This window comes from Muntiacus reevesi, chromosome 3 (assembly GCF_963930625.1).
Source record: "Muntiacus reevesi chromosome 3, mMunRee1.1, whole genome shotgun sequence".
NCBI classification, from domain to species: Eukaryota; Metazoa; Chordata; class Mammalia; order Artiodactyla; family Cervidae; genus Muntiacus; species Muntiacus reevesi.
This window is the reverse complement of record NC_089251.1, coordinates 161,337,291-161,358,837: the sequence shown is the minus strand read 5'-3', so window position 1 is coordinate 161,358,837 and position 21,547 is coordinate 161,337,291. Positions and strand designations below refer to the sequence as shown.

The 21,547-nt window shown below is 42.0% G+C and overlaps 1 protein-coding gene across 1 annotated transcript in view; it reads left to right on the top strand.

Moving 5' to 3' along the window:
* Window positions 1-21,547, top strand: part of PACRG (parkin coregulated) — a 504,324-nt gene that overhangs the window by 269,521 nt on the left and 213,256 nt on the right. Inside the window, exon 4 of the mRNA XM_065927732.1 lies at window positions 10,026-10,175. Within this exon, the coding sequence (XP_065783804.1) occupies window positions 10,026-10,175 (150 nt within the window). The remainder of the gene's footprint in view (window positions 1-10,025; window positions 10,176-21,547) is intronic.

Below are 21,547 nucleotides of genomic sequence, written 5' to 3'. Positions count from 1 at the left end.
CCAGGAGTGAGAAATTGTCCTTTTTGTATGTGGAGCCACTTAAGAGTTTAGGCTTGATCTATATATTACTACAGTAAACTGACGCTCCCAAATGGGAATTCATGGAATCTGGAATCCCCCGTTTTCTAAGTGAGCTTCAGTAGGTGGTACTAAAGACCGTGTTTCTCTGTGGTCTCTGGGGACTAGGGTGAGCGCTGGAGAACGTGGACCTGGCTTCTGGGTTCTAGTGCTGGCTCCACCGTCTTGTACAGATTGGTCCATCTCCTCGAGTTCAGGAGATTAGTTTTCATCTCCAGGATAAGGGAACTGATGCACAGCCCTAAGTAGTTGTTGTGGTCACCAGTGGAAGTTGCGTAGAGATGCCCAGGTGATGTGATAAGCAGGCTCTTCCTAAGAGCCGTGTCCTGTTGGATATGCGTCGTCACGGCCAGGCGGGGCTGGAAAGCCCAGCTCCTTGGAGGATGCTACTCGCTCTCCTTCCTCGCTGTCCATTTCCGTCACACTCAGTCAGCTGCCTTACTGCCTTTAACTCCCCATTAAAGAGCGTCATAGTGTAAAACCTTCATGGCACGTCTCCACAGACTTCCTAACTCTGGGTCATCAAAAAATTAACAGATATGGATTTTGTAACTTTCATCCAAGTTACAGTCAAAGTGTTGGATGGAAATTGGACTTGGTCAAGTATGGACCATTGCAGTATTCCAGTAGGGACAATGCAGGTTGATACTAAACCATCAGAGCATGTTGCTTAAATTCAGTTATTCACAACATAAGGAAAAAAGAAAGCGCTTAATTCTTCAACCATTTATGTATCTTGCCTTCAAGAGAATTCTTGCCAGATGCCTTGTGATACAGTCTTTTATGATCTCTTTTCTGAGTGAGCTTGTTAGAATGCATGAGATAAGCTTGGCCTGACATTCCAGAGAGCTCACAGTGGCTCCTAGTAACCATGCTGTCTTTCTGGAAGCTCTAAGATCACTTGCTTAAATAGTAATAATTAGTCCTAGAATTGTACCAGATATTGATGTCAAGCTTAAAGTGAAGTTGCTCAGTCATGTCCGACTCTTTGCGACCCCATGGGCTGTAGCTTACCAGGCTCCTCTGTCCATGGGATTTTCCAGGCAAGAGTACTGGAGTACTGGGCTGCCATTTCCTTCTCCAGGGGATCTTCCTAACCCAGGGATCAAACCCGGGTCTCCTGCATTGCAGACAGATGCTCTCCCATCTGAACCACCAGGGAAGCATTTCTTCTTTGGGGAGGAAAAGGCAGTTGCTTTTTGGAAAGTAATGTATTTCCTCATCTTCTGTTTTGTAGCACACCTTGCAACTTTCTCGTTTTATGAATAGCCTGGGGGCACTCTGCTGCTGCTGCTAAGTCACTTCAGTCGTGTCCGACTCTGTGCGCCCCCAGAGACGGCAGCCCACCAGGCTCCCCCAGCCCTGGGATTCTCCAGGCAAGAACACTGGAGTGGGTTGCCATGTCCTTCTCCAATGCATGAAAGTGAAAGTGAAGCCTCTCAGTCGTGTCCAACGCTTAGCGACCCCATGGACTGCAGCTCACCAGGCGCCTCCGCCCAGGGGATTTTCCAGGCAGGAGGACTGGAGTGGGGTGCCATTGCCTTCTCCGGGGTGCACTCTACCTTTCTTCATAGTCTGCTACTTCTGTTTTCTTAAAGCTAGTTCAGACTTAAATGCCTTTTCTCAACCAAAGGGAGAAACATAACCCTAATTCTTAGAAGCAACGCCTGCTTGTCACAGCAGATTGTCACTTGGTTTTACTCTAAGAGTGGTCCCAAGACTGGCCAGCTCCTTCATTTGGTGGTCATTCCACCTGTCACCCATTCCTTCAAGTTGAACTGAGTCAGCAGTATCGGGACAGGGGAGCAGCCCACTCCAAAGAAACAGATCCTCTTCTGCTTTTTGACAAAGGAGGGTACTGATAAGTTTACTCTCAAATACTGTTAGAGACTTCAGGGGCTTCCCTGGCGGCTCAGAGGGTAAAGCGTCTGCCTGCAATGAGGGAGACCTGGGTTCCATCCCTGGGTTGGGAAGATCCCTGGAGGAGGAAATGGCAACCCACTCCGGTATTCTTGCCTGGAAAATGCTATGGATGGAGAAGCCTGGTAAGCTACAGTCCATAGGGTCGTAAAGAGTCGGACACGACTGAGCAACTTCACTTTCACTGTTAGAGACTTCAGTATGTACGAGAGCAAGCACAGGCCCAACCTTGCTTGCAGGAGGATTGAAGAAGAGTCTTGAATGACATTGTTCTTCAGCTTCCTCTGTGTCTAGAAAGTTGAGAGCACTAAATAGATCATGCTACTGACTGTAATGAGGAGACCACCTTGGTAACTGATGGTCTCATTTATTTCAGCAAATTATATCTGTGTATCTATCTTTATAACTAAGTGTTTAGTGGAAACAAAGGCTAAACACTGTCACCAAATACTGAGTTATATTCTATGGTCCTGAAAAGTGAAAAAATCAAAGTATTAGTCATTCAGTCATGTCTGACTTTAGCTGACCCCTCCAGGCTCCTCTGTCTATAGAATTCTCTGGGCAAGAATTACTGGAGTGGGTAGCCATTCCCTTCTCCAGGGGATCTTCTCAACCTAGGGATTGAACCTAGGTCTACTACATTGCAGGTGGACTGTTTACCATCTGAGCCACCAGGAAAGAATATAATCTTATCTATCAAACAAGGGAAAAAGCTACCCATTTGTAATAACAAAACTTTGATGGAAAATCTGAATTTTGCATAAAAATAATCCTTTCTGTATGAGATTAGAGAAAAAAATACTGCTTTTCTTTTAACACTTATTGGAAAACAATGAATTTCAGAAAAATGGTAATACTTTTAATAGACTTACTCCGTAAAATAGCTAAGCTAAATTCTCTGATGCTTTAATTGAGAACTCAGGCCACATGATATTTATTTGTATAGCAGATGAGTTCTGTTTTGGAAGGAGAGTAATTTCTATAATTTTAAAACCTAAATTTGGTTTGAAAGCATATTTCAAATTCATTATATTCTGAAAATTAAAAATAGATATGTTTACTGCTCCTTGACTAGCAAAATTTATATTCATTTGAGTTTAATTCAACTAATATGATATTGGTCCCAGCAATGTAATTATTAATTAAATATTTCAACATCAGAAAAAATAATACATAAAATACTTTAGGATATCTATAATAGGCAAATCATAAAGACAGAAAGTAAATGAGAGCTTACCAAAGGCTCGAGGGGAAGTGAGTGGAGAGGGCTTTTTATTAAAAGAAGTATAGAGTTTCTGTTTCGGGTGATTAAAAATTTGGAAATAGTGATAATTGTACAATATTGTGAATATAATTAATGCCACTGAATTGTATACTTAAAAATAGTTAAATAACATTTTATATTATATGTATATATAGTCTACACAGTAAAATTAAAATGTATAAGATATCAAAATAAATAAGAGTGATCCAAACACTAATAAACCTAAGAAAGGGCTTCATTGGTAAAGAATCTGCCTGCAGTGCAGGAGACCCTGGTTCGATTCCTGGGTCAGGAAGATCCCCCGGAGAACCGATAGGCTACCCTCTCCAGTATTCTTGGGCTTCCCTTGTGGCTCAGCTGGTAAAGAATCTGCCTGCAATGCAGGAGACCTGGGTTCAGTCCCTGGGTTGGGAAGATCCCTTGGAGAAGGGAAAGGCTACCCACTTTAGTATTCTGGCCTGGAGAATTCCGTGGACTATACAGTTCATGGGGTCACAAAGAGTCGGACATGAATTTCACTTTTACTTTCAAACCTAACAAAAGTACACAGAACGTACATGAAAAGTACTCTAAAGCTTTTCTGGGGAGATTAATGAAAGAAAAATAGGAGCAGTTGAAGAAATACATGCTCCTGAATGGACAGATGGCCATTTCTGGCTATTTATTCTCTACATTTGCTGGAAATTTTATCAAAGTGCCAAACATAGTTTGTAACCATCAAGTTATTCTAAATTTTATCTCAAAATGTAGATACCAACAAAAACCTACTGTACTGCATAGCGCAGGGAACTCAACTCTGTGTTATGTGCCAGCCTGGATCGGGAGGGGGTTTTGGAGGACGATGGATACATGTTTGTGTATGGCTAAGTCCCTTCATTCAGTTCACCTGAAACCATCACAACATTGTTAATCGGCTACACCACAATACAAAATATTTTTGGCGTTAAAAAAAAAAAAAACCAATTTTTAAAGAAGAACAATCAAGAAAATATTGAGAAAGAACAAGGAGATGGGGCTAGATTTCTGCTACATTAAAACATAAATTATGATCATGAAGAATAATGTTTTAGGTAAGTATGCAAAGTGTGCTAATTTTTTTAAAACATAGTGTCAAAAAGAATATTTTTAAATGGAATAAAGTTCGGTGTCTACATACGCCCATGGATAAGATAGGTCTCTATTGTCTGTATCTGAGCTTATAAATCTCCAGCTTTCACTGTGTTTACATTCTATTCTCAAAATAAGAGCATAGCAAAAATATACATTATAACCTCCTTCTTTACTCAACTGTATCTTATAAACATTTTCCTATTTTTCAAATATTTTCTATTGCAGATGACTTTATTAAGTTTATAATGTTTCATTTTACAGATATACTAGATTTTGCTTTAATCAGTGTTTTGAAAACATTTAGTTTGCTTCTCATAATAATTAATAGTATTGATAACATGCTTTCCTATAACTCTTTCTGCATAGCTTCATCCTTCCTTTGATTAAATGCCCAGAAGTGAAATTGCTGGGTCAAGTGTCCATGCATGTTGCTATAGAAAGTTTGTAAGGGTTTTCAATATGGTATTAGGAGAATGCCTCTTTTCCCAGGCCTACTCCCATACTGAGTATTAAATTTCCAAAAACTTTTTGTTAATATGATACTCAAAATTATAGAGAAGTGTTTCCTTTCATTTGATTATCAACAAAGCTGAAAGTTTTACAATAATAATTTTTCTCTTTATTAATTTGTATGTTATCTATACATATTATTCGCCCCTTTTTTAAATTAACCGGTTCAATCTTTCATTGGTTTGTGATAGCTCTTTGTATATCAAGGATATTAACATTTATACCATATGTCAAAAAATTTTTTTAGAATTTGTTATTTGCTTTTGCATTTTGTGTGGTGTATCCAATTTTAAAAGAAATAGAAATATTTCTACCTGATCCACAGTAGTGAATCATATCTAATGCTAGAAAATGTTCCCACCTTGCAAAAAAGTTATAGTAATAATGGGTTTCATGCTTGAGAAAATCATCCATGTAACTTATAACCATCTAAGATGAATATGTTTTACCACTTTCACTTTAAATTATTTTTACCTTATTCTTCAACAATTTCTATATAACTGGAAACCCTGTCTTGTTGATTATACTTGAAAGCAGTAAACGGTACAATAGAAATCCAATTTTCTGAATATAAAGGTTCTCTTGTTGATCTATAATGTCAGTAGATTTCTCGTGTTAGACCCTTTACAAAACCTTAAATCTCAAGTTCAAAGTCCTCACTTACATCTTGACAATTGCTTTCAGACCCATCAACACAAGAATAAACATATTTCTTCTCTTTCAAGCTACAGAATCATATTCTCTTTATATCTGTTAACATACTTTTTCAAAAGAAAAGAACTTTGTTTCCAAAGAAACATCTTTTTTATTTAATTCTATTGGGACAGTAAGAACAAAAAGACTTCCAGTTTAATGGTATTTCTTAATTCCATGAAAATGAGGAAGAGAAATAGAGGAACTGACATGGGAATGGACAATATTAAAAAAAAAAAAGAAGAAAGAAAATCTCTTGGGTGAAGTTAAGGGGCTTTTATAGTGCACTGCGTGTGTGTTCAGTTCCTCAGTCATTTCCGAATCTTTGTGACCCCATGGACTGTAGCCCGCCAGGCCCCTCTGTCCTTGGGATTCTCCAGGCAAGAATACTGGAGTGGGTTGCTGTGCCCTCCTCCAAGCGATCTTCCTGACCCAGGGATCAAACCCATGTCTCTGACGTCTCCTGCATTGGCAGGCAAATTCTTTACCACTGGAAGCTTCATACCCTGGCTCTATTTCACAGCTCCTGCAGAAGTTTTAGAGCCATTACCTGGTCTTTTAGGATGACTCACTGTTCCATTTTAGATGCCATTAAGAGTAACATTTCAGGCATTTTATTGTCAGTCATTGTCAATTCATTGACAGTTATCACAATCATGTTAATTCAGTTGGGGTTGCAATGAGATAAAATATCTTTTCCTAATAGCTATTATTACTATCCATGGTCAGAGAGATTACTAATTTATCCCCAAGTGATCAATTAGTTATATATATATGGATAAACTTATATGTAATAAATGTAATAAAATATTTAGCTTAATGTGGCCATGAGTCCTTTTTAAGGAGCAGAGTGGGATAGAGGGATGAATAGAGAGAAAATGCAGAAACTTGGGATTTTAGGCATCTGATTCTATTTGATTAGTAAGACAAGATGAGACCTAGGAATCTTTTAACTTGAGAAAAATTACTACAGCCTCACTCTCCTTTTATGTACAACTACACATACTCACATACTTCTTCCCACCATTCCTTGATGATCCCAAGAAAAACATATACACAATGATAAAAACCATTTGGAAGATGGTTTCTTTGCGATCTCGGGCTTTGTTCCCACATTGCTAACTAGAACTTTATCCCTATGAGCTGGAGTGGACCTTATAAAAGAAGTCCTTTATCCAAGAGGAGGGAATTTAGCATGCCTTTCCCCTCTCCTTCACATAAGTAACATCTACTCATCCCTTGGGTCTTCACCTGTGTCTAGGGGCCTTCCCTACTTTCTAGACTGGGCTGAACGCCCATTTTGATTTGCTGTTTAAATACCAGATCCTTCTTATGAAATCTCAGGATACTTGCAGTATTTGTCCAGTATCTTCTTATATACTGTGTTACCAGCTCAGAGGGGCTGAGTGCTCTGCGTTGTTCATGTCTATATCTCCAATTCCAAAAATAATGACTGGTACATAAGGCATTCTCAATAAATATTTGATGAATGCAGATGAAGTAAACTAATACATATGTAAAGTACACTCAGTTTAATTACTGGTATATAGAGGTATCCAATACATGTTAATTACTAGTATATGAACAGAGATCTGTACTGTACCAAACCCTCGACATGTTGAACGTCATTAGTAAGCTTTCTGAAACAATGTCCACTGCCCATAATATTCAGAATGATGTGTCTGAGGGCTCCCAGTTCTCTTGTGTAAAATGAAGCTGGGTCAGTCAGTAGGGATCGATTACCTCTGGCTTCCTAAATAGACAAAGCAACTTTTCGCTTGGATAAGACCAGAAAAAAAGGATCCCCACTACTAACTACAGGACACTCTACCTGACCTCACTCTCCAACTTCCCATGGTTCTCGGAGGCTCCACTCTTGAGCATCTCATTACTACAACTTTTAGGCTAAATTATAGCATTCTATTTTCAGTTGTTTTTCAAAAGATATGGTATGGCCTGCAGTGTGTCTAAATGCTGTAAAGATGAACCATCATGCAATCAAATTTCATAGTTATATTTAACTTGGTTCTCTGAGTTAAAGGTCAAGCCATCCCTATTCACTGCATTTGTGTTTACTTTCAAACCCAACAAGAATGTAGTCTGAGCTGGACCCCAAGTTGTGAGGCTGCCCTGAGATGATTTCAGACCTCAACCCCCATTTTGTTGCTAGAGGGGATGAAGCTGACCACATTTTATTTTAAAAAACTTCCTAGAGATTTCATAGGGAATAACTGTGAAACCAGTATAAGTGATAACTTATATTCTTGGATTTTTTAATAGAGAATTTAACTTAGTTCCAACTTACCCTAAGAGTCACCTTTGTGCCTAATGAGTTTATACCAGTACTTTATTTTTTTTAGGAAATGGTGTGGGGGACACTGAAGTTTTTGAGCAGGTGGCAAGATCATCGATTAAGCTCTGAGAAGGTTAATCCAGCAGCAGTGTGAAAAGACAGGTTGAGGGGATGGAGAAAGAAAGAAGGCAGCGGGTTAAGAGGGTATGGCAGTGCTCCAGTGGAGGAGTGCCCAGGGCCAGAAGAGATGGTGAGGATGGAGCCCCAGGACCAGATGAGTGAAGGGGAGGATGGGGAGAGGACACAGATTCAAGAGCTACCTCAAAAAGAAAATAATAAGATGACTTTGTAACATGAAGGATGCAAAGGATGAGAAAGAGATCTTGACTCTGAGCAGCTAGGAACCTGGTTCTATCAACATGGGGTAAATAAGAAAAAGATAAAATTTGGGGAGGAAGCTTATCTTTGGGACAGACTGGATCTGAAGGGATAGCAAGACACAGGCTCCTGGAAATGTGAGTTGAAATTCAGGAACAGTGTGAGAACTGCCTCACAGGTGCGTTGACCATGGTGTCACTCTTTTGGATAGCCTAGTTCCTTTCCGGAGAAGGCAATGGGACCCCACTCCAGTACTCTTGCCTGGAAAATCCCTTGGATTGGAGGAGCCTGGTAGTCTGCAGTCCATGGGGTTGCTAAGAGTCAGACATGACTGAGCGACTTCACTTTCACTTTTCACTTTTGTGCATTGGAGAAGGCAATGGCAACCCACTCCAGTGTTCTTGCCTGGAGAATCCCAGGGACGGGGCAGCCTGGTGGGCTGCCGTCTCTGGGGTTGCACAGAGTCGGACACGACTGAAACGACTTAGCAGCAGCAGCAGTTCCTTTCATCCCTCCATAAATGGTACATACTTTTTAAGGTCATAGTCAGTCTTCTCTTTAGAAAGGAGAATGTTACAAGTAAGAGCCTCTAATTTTGTGCTGAAGTAGTCTCAGGCATCACCGTTTACCATTCACCATCTTTGACCTTCTATAATGCGTGCTAAGTCGCTTCAGACTGACTCTTTGCAATCCTATGGCCTATAGCCCACCAGGCTCCTTGTCTGTGGGATTCTCCAGGCAAGAATGCTGGAGTGAGTTTCCATTTCCTTCTCCAGGGGAATCTTCCCAAGTCAGAGATCAAGCCCATGTCTCTTGTGTCGCTTACATTATTTACCACTAGTATCACCTGGGAAGCCCACCTTCTCTATTAAATGCTTTATATAGCTTTTCTATTTAAATCATGGAATTTTTAGCCATTTGAGAAAGTAAATAATAAGTTCTTGGAGTTAAGAAAACTGGGACCAAGAAAGTGGGGGGGAGTTGGTCAGGTTTACACAGCCAGTCATCAGAGGCCTGGTCCCTGGCCCTCTGCCCTCCCCACCGGAGCGGGTTTCCAGACTCTGCAACGTGGGGGACGCCAGATCACTCACTGTCTCCTGTCCTGTCTCTGCAGTACGGCTTGTACTGCACCCTCAGAACTGTTCTTTAAAAGCGTTTGTATTCCTTTGGTCTCTTAATTCCTCCTAAAGTTCTGAACATTAAAAAAAAAAATTGCTTTCCCTCCCTACTTTCTTGAGAGTCTAAATATAATCACTGTCCCTTCTACCGACAGCGTTCTCGATTATTGTAACCAGTCTATAGTTTCTACTCATACACACTGTACCCAGTCCCTTCTTCCCTGCCAAGGGTTTTTTGTTTTTTGTTGTTTTTTTTTTCACGGCAGTAGTTTTGAGCATAGCATGGACTGCTAGCTGAAAGGGGTTGTTGTATAAAAACTCATCTCCTGTCCACCTTCGTGGGGAACTTTAACTCTGGTGATATGAACTGATCTTTTATCTTTCATGCTCCCCAGCCATCACCAGCCTCTTCTGTGGAGGACAATGAGTTGCTTTCTTAGGACTGATGAGGAATCAGTGCAAGTTGGGAGAAGAGATATTAATAGTACGCAAATGAGATCCTGTCTTGCATTAAGAGCTATAAACATCTTTCCAAGCTGTAATCATCAAGGCTCATCCCGTTGGCGATCCCCAGTAGAGTACGGTGGCCTACAAAACTACTTCACCCTAGCATTGTAGAAATTAACACTCTTCCTGGCTTGTTTCTTTTCCCACTGGATAGATGCCTTGAACCTCCGGAACCGACAGGTCATCTGCGTCACTCTTAAAGTCCTACAGCATCTGGTCGTGTCAGCTGAGATGGTGGGGGAAGCGTTGGTGCCCTACTACCGTCAACTCCTTCCTATCCTGAACATCTTTAAGAATAAGAATGGTGAGTGACCCCAGGAATCAAGATGTCTTTTAAGCACTGAAAAGTGGGAGTGCTTTGAAGTAGAGTTAATTAGCAATACATTTAGGATTTATTATTGCATATAAACCAGGATCCACTTAGAGATCTAAACAGCATAACCCCTACCCCCTCTCCTCCTACTCCCTAGAGAAACAGTCAAATTAACAATTTCATTTATTACTCTTCACATGTACAGCTTACTTACTCAGCACAGAAGCACTGAAGCGGTTCTGTAATCTTACAATAATAAAATTGCCAAGTTTTTAACTGTCTTTTGAATATATTGCTAGGTTTTGAGTTTGTTCTTTCTCTTGACAGTAATTCTGCCTTTGGGTATTTCCTCTTAAAATTAAAGTTAGTTTTTATTAATTGAGTTAGGATGAATTTTAAAAGCAGTATGATTAAAATCTGGTACAGGTGGTTTGGAGAGTTTTAATACATGTTCTCCTATTTCCTAAAAAATAGAAAGACAGATAATCTGTAGTTACGTAGCTGATGGTAAGTACTGATTTAAAAAATATATATGCTGATGCATTTATTTAAAAAAAATATTATTCTGTACACTTTGGAAAGCTGGTGCACTCAAGTGAATCTGCTTCAACCAAACAAAGGTATGAGCAAGTTGTGCTGACCTCCTGGGAGGCAGTGAACGTACATCTGTTTATTGACAATGTGATTTTCCCTTTGTACCTGTTGAAACGATGTGAATCTAATTTTCTTTCATGTTGCTAACTCTGAAGTCTCATACTTCTCATAGGGACAGCGTAAGTCAACATTTGAAGTTAATTTCTGACAGCCATGTAAATAAGTTAGTAATTTAGTGGAACAGTGCTTGAAAAACTTTGCAACATAATCTGCTTATTGTATAGAAAGGGGAAAAAAATCAAACCAGAAACTGCAAATATGACCGCTTCCATCACAAACAAATCCTTTGTTTGGAATCATTTTTCATATAATTCCTGAATTACTGTTAAAAGTTTCCTTAAATCAGGCACACTATTCAGGGAATCATGGGATCATCAGAGGCTCTAGCTATCTTTCAGTAGCAGGACCTACTTATATGTTTAATATTAAGCATGTTTAGTAAAAACGACTTCAGCTAGGGTGGTGGGAGCTTAAGAATACTCATAAGGGGATGAATTGATACACATTGCAAAATATCTAAGAACTATAGAGTTAATGTGGGCATTTAGATGAGATGGTTACTCTTTCAGGAAAGTAAAAGTTGGGTGTTAGTAATTCAACCTTTTATGGTCTAAACTGAAAGTTTTAGTTACAGCATTTCTCCTTCGTGAAAAGTCCTTGCTTAAGTATTCTGGATTCATAATTCATACTTTTATTGTCCAATAGCATCAAATAAGAGATAGAGATAAATCAGAAACACTAGAGATAAAGACAGAGATGAAAGAATCAGGGAACGCCCACTCCCAGAAATCTCAGTTATAGTTAACGCTTCTGAGTTGTGTGGTTCGCAAATGTTTCCTCAGTAACCCTCACAGAAACCTGTGATATATGGACCATTACTGTTTCCAGTTTTTCACTGTAACTCTTCTCCTACGTAAGCATTTCCTTCTGTACTTGGCGGTCGTGAAAGGTGAGCACCAGCGTCTTTTCCACCTTGCCCGAGTAGGAGTAGGGGCCGCCCCCACGTGGGTTAATGTCCTCCTGGTCCTTGGGTCAGGAGCTCAAATCTAAGCATCATTTGTGTCTTTGTATAAAAGAAGAAAAACAGTGATATTCAAAAGGTGATTAGAATCTCGCTCGTTCTCAAGGAACCCTGTCAAGAGTAAGTATAACTGCCACTAAGACAGATAAATCTCTTGGGAGCCCTAGACTGTTAAAAACAATTGGCTCTCGTGTCTGCCTCATTATATTGATACTATCAATACTTATTTAATTATTTAACTTATAAATGTTCATATGCTTCACAAAAGAAGTGATTGTGTTTAGGAATATATCCCTATTTCGATTTTATCAAAATGGAGATTTTATCGTTTATATCATGGCCTTAATTGGTCCTGCACATAGCTGATTATTTTGGAACATTTCTAAATGCATGCACCAGGAATTTGACATTCAGCTATTTTTCTGGTTAATATCTTTCTGACATTTGAGGGGGAAAAATATTAGCTTCAGCTTCATTTTCGACTTAACTTAGAAACCTGTCAGTACAACGCCAGAATGCAGTTTGCTGTATTTCCAGAGGGTCCTATTACCAAATGAGAGCATTCTAGCTCTAAAGCGCAAAACTATTCTTCAGAGTGGCTGTTTCCACAGCTCCAGTCCTGCCAGTAGAAGCTCATCACAGGGTTCCCAATTACAATAGTATTTTCAGCATAAAAACAATTTAGCTTTGATAGCATTTTAATAAATCTTGCTTGGCAATTATATTTTATTCATATCCACAGAACCACATATACATTTTTATTTAAGCAGATGTCTTTAGTGACAGCTATATTTACCTAAAAATGGATTAGAAATTTGCCGCATTAGGGTTAGGAAAAAAATTTCATTCTTAATTTCAGTGTTTCTGAGAGCAATTTCATTTTCTGTTTCCTTTTTCGCTACTTGCACATAATCGATGTCTTGATCAATTCATATTCAAAGATATATTTCTTTCCAGTTCTATAGCAAAATGTTTTTGAGGCTGAGACCCAATATAAATGACTGAAAGAAAGCGTGAAAGAGAGGGGCTATTCCTTCAAATAAAGTGACCTTGTCCTTCTGCTAGCGTTCTTTCAAAGCACAGGCTTTAGCATCATTCTACTGCCTGCTCTCTTTTTTTGCAATTTCTGTCCTGTTTTCATGTCAGCTGGACCTTGTCTGAAATGATCAGAGGGGCCGAGCAGTTCGCCAGTGGGTCAGCAGTCTCCCTGTGGGACCAGTGGGAATAAGGCAGAATACGGAGGGGCAGGTGACGCTGTTAGCACCAGCCTGGGTCCCCGTCCCCACTTCTACAGGCATGGAAACTTACCCCAGCCCCACAAGATCAGTCCTGCTCTAGGACACAGGGTGGCTGGAATTTCTGTTTATGAATATCACACTTTCAAGCCTTTGTAATTAGCCTGTGCTTTAAAAAAATGCAACAGACAAGTGGGTGAACTGCAAAGTGGGATAAAGAGTAACATTTGAGAGCAGGAGAGATGTGACCTTGGGCAGATCACGTAGACTTCTCTGAACTTAAACTTCTTCATCTGCACACAATACTTACGATAACGTCTTTTCTGGGAGGTCAGCTTGACAAACTGAGATAATGGCCGCCCCTTCATGTGGGGCCTGGCCTTGACTGAGTATTAAACCAGGAAGTCATTATCATCTTACAACATTATGTGTGTGCGTTCGGTCACTCAGTCGTTTCCGACTCTCTGCGACCCCATGGCCCATAGCCCGCCAGGCTCCTCGTCCATGGGATTTTTCAGGCAAGAATACTGGAGTGGGTTGCCACTTCCTACCCCAGGGGATCCTCCCGACCCGAAGATCGAACCCGCGTCTGTTTTGTCTCTTCTGCGGGCAGATTCATCAGTAGTGGCACCTGGGAAGCCCCAGACAGCATTATATACACATACAATGTTACACACATATATGATACTGTAAACCAATAGAGTGATATAATCAATATAACGCACAGGAGTCGGTGATCTAATGTATTATATCCCCTGATGGTAGCTCATCCCCTGGTCCTTCTGTGAGCCTGTGAGTGAGGCATGACCTCCCGGTTTGCCCGGCTCAGCAACACCTTTATTTCAAAGGACTCATCCTGCCTCTGACTGCCAACACCAGGTGGGGGCCAGATAAATTAAGGACTCTGTGACTCACTCAGGGATGACTGGTTCTGTAATCCGTCCCTTCCTGGCTCACTTGAATATGTGACAGATGTTTGGGGTTAGGTCCTTATTTTTAAAAGAGAAGCCAAGTATGACAAGTCAGGGGTGACTGGATCAGGGTCCTCTTTGGAAGATCCAAACTAGCATCTAAGCTTGAACTTGTTTTCTTTAATTCTGAGTAATGAATCGTGGACATCTAAGATAGGCTGTCTTTCCAGTGACTGCTATGGACCGAAACAAAGAGAAGAGCTTATGTGACAGCAATCTCTTCTTTCCTTTGTTCTTTCACATACATTATTAAAGGTTTCAGAAAGTGAAGATGGTGGGAATGCTCAGTTTATAGCTTTCAGAGATGAAGCTACAAAATTAACGATGCAGTGTATTGCATTTGAGAAACATGAGCCAATAAACGGCATTAAAACATTTACAGTTAAAATACGGGGCTCTGTCTGCAGAGTAGGGTTTTCCAACCGCCCTGCTTTTCGGAAGCAATCCTTGCTTGGGTACTTTTTTTTTCTAATTGCACCAGTAGTCCTGAAATAGCTTCTAATGGAAACAGTTCAGAGATTCCATGTATCAACAGTCCTAATAATATATTAATCTTATGTAACAGAATATGCAGAAGTAAATGAAATAATGAGATACCATGCTCCCATGTGTGTGAACATCAGTTTTAGATTTACCTATGCATACTTCCTAAAATGTATGTTGTAGCCTGTAGAAGTTCATGAAAAGAGATTTAAACTTTTCAACTCAAATTCAGACACATTAAATAACACAGGAAATAAGAAAGCATTAAATTGAATTTTGGGGATTTTGAAAAGTTTGTACCAGATCTTTCACCCCGATATTTAACTAGTTTCTGAAAAATAGAAACAACTGTTTTCCACTAATAGTCTATTTAAACAGCTGCTAATGAGAACCTAAGAATTCCCAGTCAACCTGTTTCAGATACTTTTCATATATTTCTGTGAGTTCTAAGGGACCTATTTTTATGGTCCTTTAAAATGCTGATAAACTTTTGAGAGCTGATTGTTTACAAAAATTTCTTTAGTTATTATGTCTTACGATTGACTTGCATAAAGTTTATTTCACAGAGCTTTTAATTTAATTTTGAATTAAGAGTTTCCCGACCCCCACGGAATTCTATACAAATTTTAGCACGATTTAGAAATTTGCTTCATGTTTTCTTCAGCATCGTTATGTTTATGAGACTCGAAAGCCTTTGAATGTCCTAAGTTTACAGAGCAAAGTATTATTAATAGAATACTACTCCACAATTCCTGAGAGGTGGATTTGGAATTATTATGTATCTATCTAAACTCTCCTGAACTCTTCTTCTACTAAGACATAACTCGCTGGTCTGAAAACAATCATAGGAGCCTAAGAGATGCCAGATCCACATAACTGATCTATGTCCCTCTCCAAATTTACTAAACTGTACTTTATCAGACTATTAGTTTCATGGCCAAACTGTGTTGAACTTTCTTTTTTCTGTGCAGAGTGTGGCACATCGGGAAGAGTCAGTTGCTTAATACATGGCTGTGTGAAATGTATTCACTGACCTAGTCTGTGTGACCATTATTTGTTCATCCAGTCCTATCCTAAATAGCCCCGCTGCTTCATGAGATGTTGTTCTGTCACTGAGTCGTGTCCGACTCTTTACCACCCCATCGGTTGCAGCACGCCCGGCTTCCCTGTTCATCACTGTCTCCTGGAGTTTGCTCAAATTCATGTCCATTGTGTCAATGATGCCATCCAATCATCTCATCCTCCGTCACATCTTTCTCCACCTGCCCTCAGTCTTTCCCAGCATCAGGGTCTTTTCCAATGATTCAGCTCTTTGCATCAGGTGGCCAAAGTATTGGAGCGTCAACTTCAACATCAGTGCTTCCAATGAATATTAAGTGTTGATCTCCTTTAGGATGGACTGGTTTGATCTCCTTGCTGTCCAAGGAACTCTCAAGAGTCTTTTCCAGCACCACTTCATGAGCTAGCCTTTCTTATTTCCAAAGAGAAAATCACTCCCTATAGTGAGTGAAATATATGCCAGATATTACTATCTGGTTTATATCTCTCACCTGAATCACACAGGATAATGTCTAGTCCCTTTTCCAAGTGACAGGCCAGCAAACGTTATATAAAACTTTACTACCACTTCAATCTTCACTTCTCCAAGTTCAATGTCCTTTCTTCCAAGACTTCTTTACAAGAAGATCTTCCAGAGCCTTGACAATCTTATGGGCGGGAGATGGTGGATACATGCATCTGTGAACACTGATGATTCTGCAATGATCCAGGAGAGCAGTCCCATGGGACAGAAGGTCCTGGGAGAAGAGGCTTCCGTGCCCTCACCTGTTGCCCCTATATGTGGTCAGTCCGTGAAATGGCCATCTTACCACTGTGAAATCTTACCATTATGCTGGGGGCAGGCATATACTTTCAACTGCCTCTGCCTGCCCTTCCCTGTAGACCCCCATGGCTGCATCTGTCCAGAATAAACATTCTTCTCGGAGTTGTGTCTCTATATCTTGAAACGCATGACCTGGTAGGATGATGACCCAGGGGATCAGAATCTGGTTCTGAAGGCTGTGTGGGCTGTGTAGGGCCACTGTAATAAATCAGCACAAACTGAGCGGCTTAAATAACCAAAGAGTTCTGTGTCAGTTCTGGAGGCCGGGAGTCCACACCCAAGGTGTCAGCAGAGTCAGGCTCTCCAGTTTTTCGGTTGTTGTTATTGTTCAGTCGCTCAGTCGTGTCTGACTCTTTGCAACCCCATGGACTGTCTCACGCCAGGCCTCCCTGTCCATCACCAACTCCAGGAGCTTGCTCAAACTCATGTTCATCGAGGCGGTGATAACCATCCAACCATCTCATCCTCTGTCGTCCCCTTCTCTTCCTGCCTTCCATCTTTCCCAACATCAGGGTCTTTTCCAGTGAATCAGGTCTTTGCATCAGGTGGCCAAATTATTGAAGCTTCAGCTTCAGCATCAGTCCTTCCAATGAGTACTCAGGATTGATTTCCTTTAGGATGGACTTGTTGGATTTCCTTGCAGTCCAAGGGACCCTCAGTCTTTTGGGAAGAGTCTGTTCTCTGCCTCTCTCCTCGATTCTGGTGCATCCAGCCATCTTTAGGGTTCCTTGGCTTGTAGAGGCATCACTGCAATAGCTGCCCCCATCTCCACACGACGTTTCCCCCGTGTGTCTGTCTCTGAGTCTCGTCTCCACTTCTTATAAAGATACCTGTCCTTGTCAGGGTTGGACTAGGGGCCCACACTATTCCCTTATGACCTCGTCTTCACTTTACTAATTACATCAGCAGTGACCTGGTTTCCAGATAAGGCCAAGCTCAGAGGTTCCAGAAAGGGCTTGAATTTGGGAGGGAGGCTCTTCAGCTTAGACCAGGTAACTCTTTCCCAGCATGTGTGGCAGTATAGCCCCACCCGTGATGAGTAAAGCCGGAGGTTCCGCATGCCTTCCATTCATTCCATCACATCGCCATCACTGAACCGAACCTGGCTGTTTAAAGCCTGATGAGAACTCCCTCTTTTGGCAGCGAGTCCAGGTTTGAAGCATGAGGCAAGTGCTCAGGGCTGGGGCACTGGGATGACCCAGAGGGATGGGATGGGGAGGGAGGTGGGAGGGGGCTTCAGGATGGGGAACACATGTAAATCCATGGCTGATTCATATCAATGTATGGCAAAAAACACTACAATATTGTAAAGTAATTAGCCTCCAGCTAATATAAATAAGTGGGAAAAAAAAAAAAAAACAATGAGGAAAAACTCTCTTCCTTTTCCTTTCATCAGGAAGTGAGTGTTTAGTTAAGAAAGGAAAGAGATCTAGGTAAGTTTGGAGTAGGGGAGATGGCAGGAAATTGATTTTTTTTTCTCCCCTCTTTGGTAATGCTGCAAACTGATAGAGTCAGCAAATGCCTTCGCACTGGGTGCTGCCCGGGACATCCCAGGCTCCCAAGGGCACCGCCACCACCCTCCTTGCAGAGGACCCCAGGCGTCCACTGTGGGTGGCAGACTGCATCGCCTGCGCCTGCCCCTACCCATCCAGCTGGGTGAGAGGGTCAGGCCGCTCTGCCTGAATGGGGTTTGGATCAATAAATAGGGACTCAGCTTGTGAACCAGGACAAGTGGGACAATATGTGGAAAAACAAGCGGTGGGGGAGTGCTTAAGAGTGAAGGCGCGGCTTCACTGGGGTGGAACCCTGGCTCAGGGCTTGTGAACCTGGGCTGGTTACAGAACTACTCTGTGCCTTAATCTCCTCAATTTGAAAAGCAAGTTGTTGGGAAGACGACAAACAGCTTAGTGACCTGCAGAGAACAGTAGGAGATGATTTCGTAGAAGTGTGGGCAGCATGAGAGTAACGAGGGCGGATGATGAAATGTGAGTGAAATTGCTTTACAGATTAGTGGCTGTTAATCTGTGGTCTATCACCTATCTCACAAGATGGAGAAAATTATATTTAGGTAGTTTAGTGTTCCCTCAAAGAAAGTGAAATTAAATCTGTTAGAATTAATATGATACTTTCATGAGGTGACTAGATGAAACATAAATATTCAAGAATCACTATTTTTTTTAATATGCCAGCAGTCAAAAATGCAATACAAAATTTGTTTTCTAGATACTAATAGTTCCTACTTGCAGAGATATTCTATCAGAGATAAACTTTTACTGTCCAGCTCTCCCTCCCCCAGAAGATAGTTCTCATTCTTCCTTTGGACCCCTCAGTTCACTTCAGAAGAAGGCAGAAGTATTTATCTAATCAAAGGGCTTGGCCTTGGTAAACCAGAGATCCATCAGGAGCTGCCTGCCCCGATGGAGCCTCTTTCCGAGACAGACACTGCTTTCAGTTTCTAAATAACTTTTTTGTTTGTAATTTCTCTGCGTGAATCTTAACAACGCTTAGTGTCCAGGTTTCATCCAGGGCATCACAGGTTCACCTGCATTTGCTCCATCATTCTAGTTTTACCACTGCTCCCACCATGTAAGTTCACCTAAAGGGATCAGACTGTCAAAAGAACTCTTAACTGCAGACAAATTCAGCGCCCAGGCACATCTTGATAGTCCTGGATCAAAGGCAAGTTTGGTAGATCAAGAACAATTTGCATTTTTAGTTAGTCATTAAAAAAAATCAATTTCCATTCATCACTTCTAAACTGAAGTAGAGGATGAGATGGTTGGATGGCATCATGGACGCAGTGGACACCAGTCTGTGCAAACTCTGGGAGACGGTGATGCACAGGGAAACCTGGTGTGCTGCAGTCCATGGGGTCGCTGAGACTCAGACACGACTGAATGACTGAACGACATAAAAGGGCTGCAGATTGTGTGGAAAGAAAGGCTTGACAGGGGGGCCGGAACTGAGGGGCCATCCGTGCCCCAGTGCCTGCTCACTCAAATGGGCCAGGTGGCCCACACCCTGGTCCTTGACCGCGAGAGACCATCCTCAACCCAGGCCGAAGACTCTCAGGAAACAGCCGGCCTCCCAGGAACCTTCCCCGATCCCGCTCTGACGTGGAGAACAAAGTCCTCCTCTGGAGGTCTTCCTGACCTCTCCCTGGCTGGGTGGGTTCTTTTGCTGGCCTGCCCAGAGGCAGGGAGAGAGTGGGGATGACTGGCCACTTGTTAAGCTGCCGGCTAAGCCCTGTCTGCAGTGTGTGTTTCGTTAGCCATCGGACCCCCTCTGAGCACTCCACAAGACCTACAGCCCAAGTGATCTGATGCCAGCTGGCTCCCGGTCCTTAGGCCCCCACTGCTCACTGGCATCTTCATGAGCAGGAGATTCCACCAGTTCAGCTAAGGCCTTTGAGATATGCCTGCGGATATCTGTGTAATATGCTTGAATGTATACAAAAGCTCACGATGGACCCCCAGTGAGCAAGCATGCAAATACTAACCCAAAGAGAAAAAAAAAAGAAAAAGTGTTCTTTTCTATTTATGCAACAGAAAGTTTTACTTAATCTGACCAAGAAAGCATATAATGATTTCTAAAGCTTTAATTTTAGGAGGCTCCTATATTCAGCCGGATCATGCTTTGTACTTTTTAAATCATCTAAAATATCACCTGTTCTGGATTTGCAGATAATTAAGGTCTCATTCTCATTTTCTTTTATATGAAAATCTTTCAGGAGCGCCAAAAAAAAAAAAAAAAAAAAGGCTTTTTAGGGGTCTCTATGTGGGCACTGCAGAGAAAAATAAGGATGTCACCAGTGTAATTGTTGCACCGAATATTTGTTATTCATGACATTATTAAAAGGCAAATTTAAAAGCGGGTTGGAGACAAAAAAATAAATAAGCTTCCTTCAGTGGGGGAGCCTTGCCCTGAGATTGCCTGTGTTATTCCACTCACTCAGAGGTTCCTCGGGCACTTTTAGTCACACGCGAAATTCCAATGCTTGGAGTCCCTTCTTTTAACAGAACTGATCAAAACTGGAAACTCCCCCTACCCTCAAGCATTCTCCTCTCTCCCAGCTGGGGTTTGCTCCGGACTGGAAGCTGGCAGTGGGGAAAGGCTTCGCCTCTGTTTCTCCGCCTCGCACGTCGCCCCCTCCCGAACCCCGGGAACCCCGGCTCCCCAGGTCTCAGGGCACAGGGCTGTCAGGGCCGTGGGGTGGGGGGCGGTGGGCCGCGAGGACAGGGAGCCTCCTACTGACCAGCGCGCCCTGAGCTGGTCCCCCCACCCCGAGCGCGGTCCTCATGCCCCGCATTCACCTCCAGTTCTAGGGCTCTGGTCCCTCTGCCCTTCCGGAAGCCCGTCATCCAGGGCAGAAAAGACCCCGTAGCATCACTCCCTCCCGCTTGGAAAATATGCTTACTCATCCCGGGCCGGGAGCTTCTGGGAGCCCAGCCCCGCTGGTCCTGCTTCTCGGGTTCAGGCTCCGTTCACTTCTCATCTTCGTGTTGCCCACTGCTGGGGGCACCCAGAGCCCTTCCTTCCAGGGGGTGGGGTTGGCACGGAGCACAGCCACAGCCGCCTTCAAAGAAATCTCAGCCCTCTCGCTGCACGCGGTCTCTCTTTAACAGCCTGGACTGTCCAGTCGTGGGACGGGTCCCCTGAAAGCCCTCGGTCCAGCCGCCGGCGAAGCGCTGGCCCCACGATGCCCAGCTCGGCTCCCCGCCGCGCTGACTCCGGTTTACTCGAGCCAAACATGAACCTGTAGGAGGAATTTTCCACCTAGTAGGAAATAAACTTTTCATTTTTATCGTCCTCCTTAAAAAAAAATCTATATTTTTCACATTGACAGCAACGAGGAATGTATATAGTCAAAATCAGCTTAACCATCAATGAAGGAGGAAATTGAAAAATACAATAGGCACATTTTCTTAGAAAAACTGTAAATATTATTGATATTGCTTTGCTTGCTGCTTTCTGTATTATGCTCTCATATACATCTTTGAATTAATGTTCCAAGTAATAAAGAAAAAAGTAATGATGGCAGTGTTATTACGAGTTCAGTTCTGTTTGAATCCTTCCAAGATCAATTTACTTTTCTCCCCCCAAAACACAGTACTTTA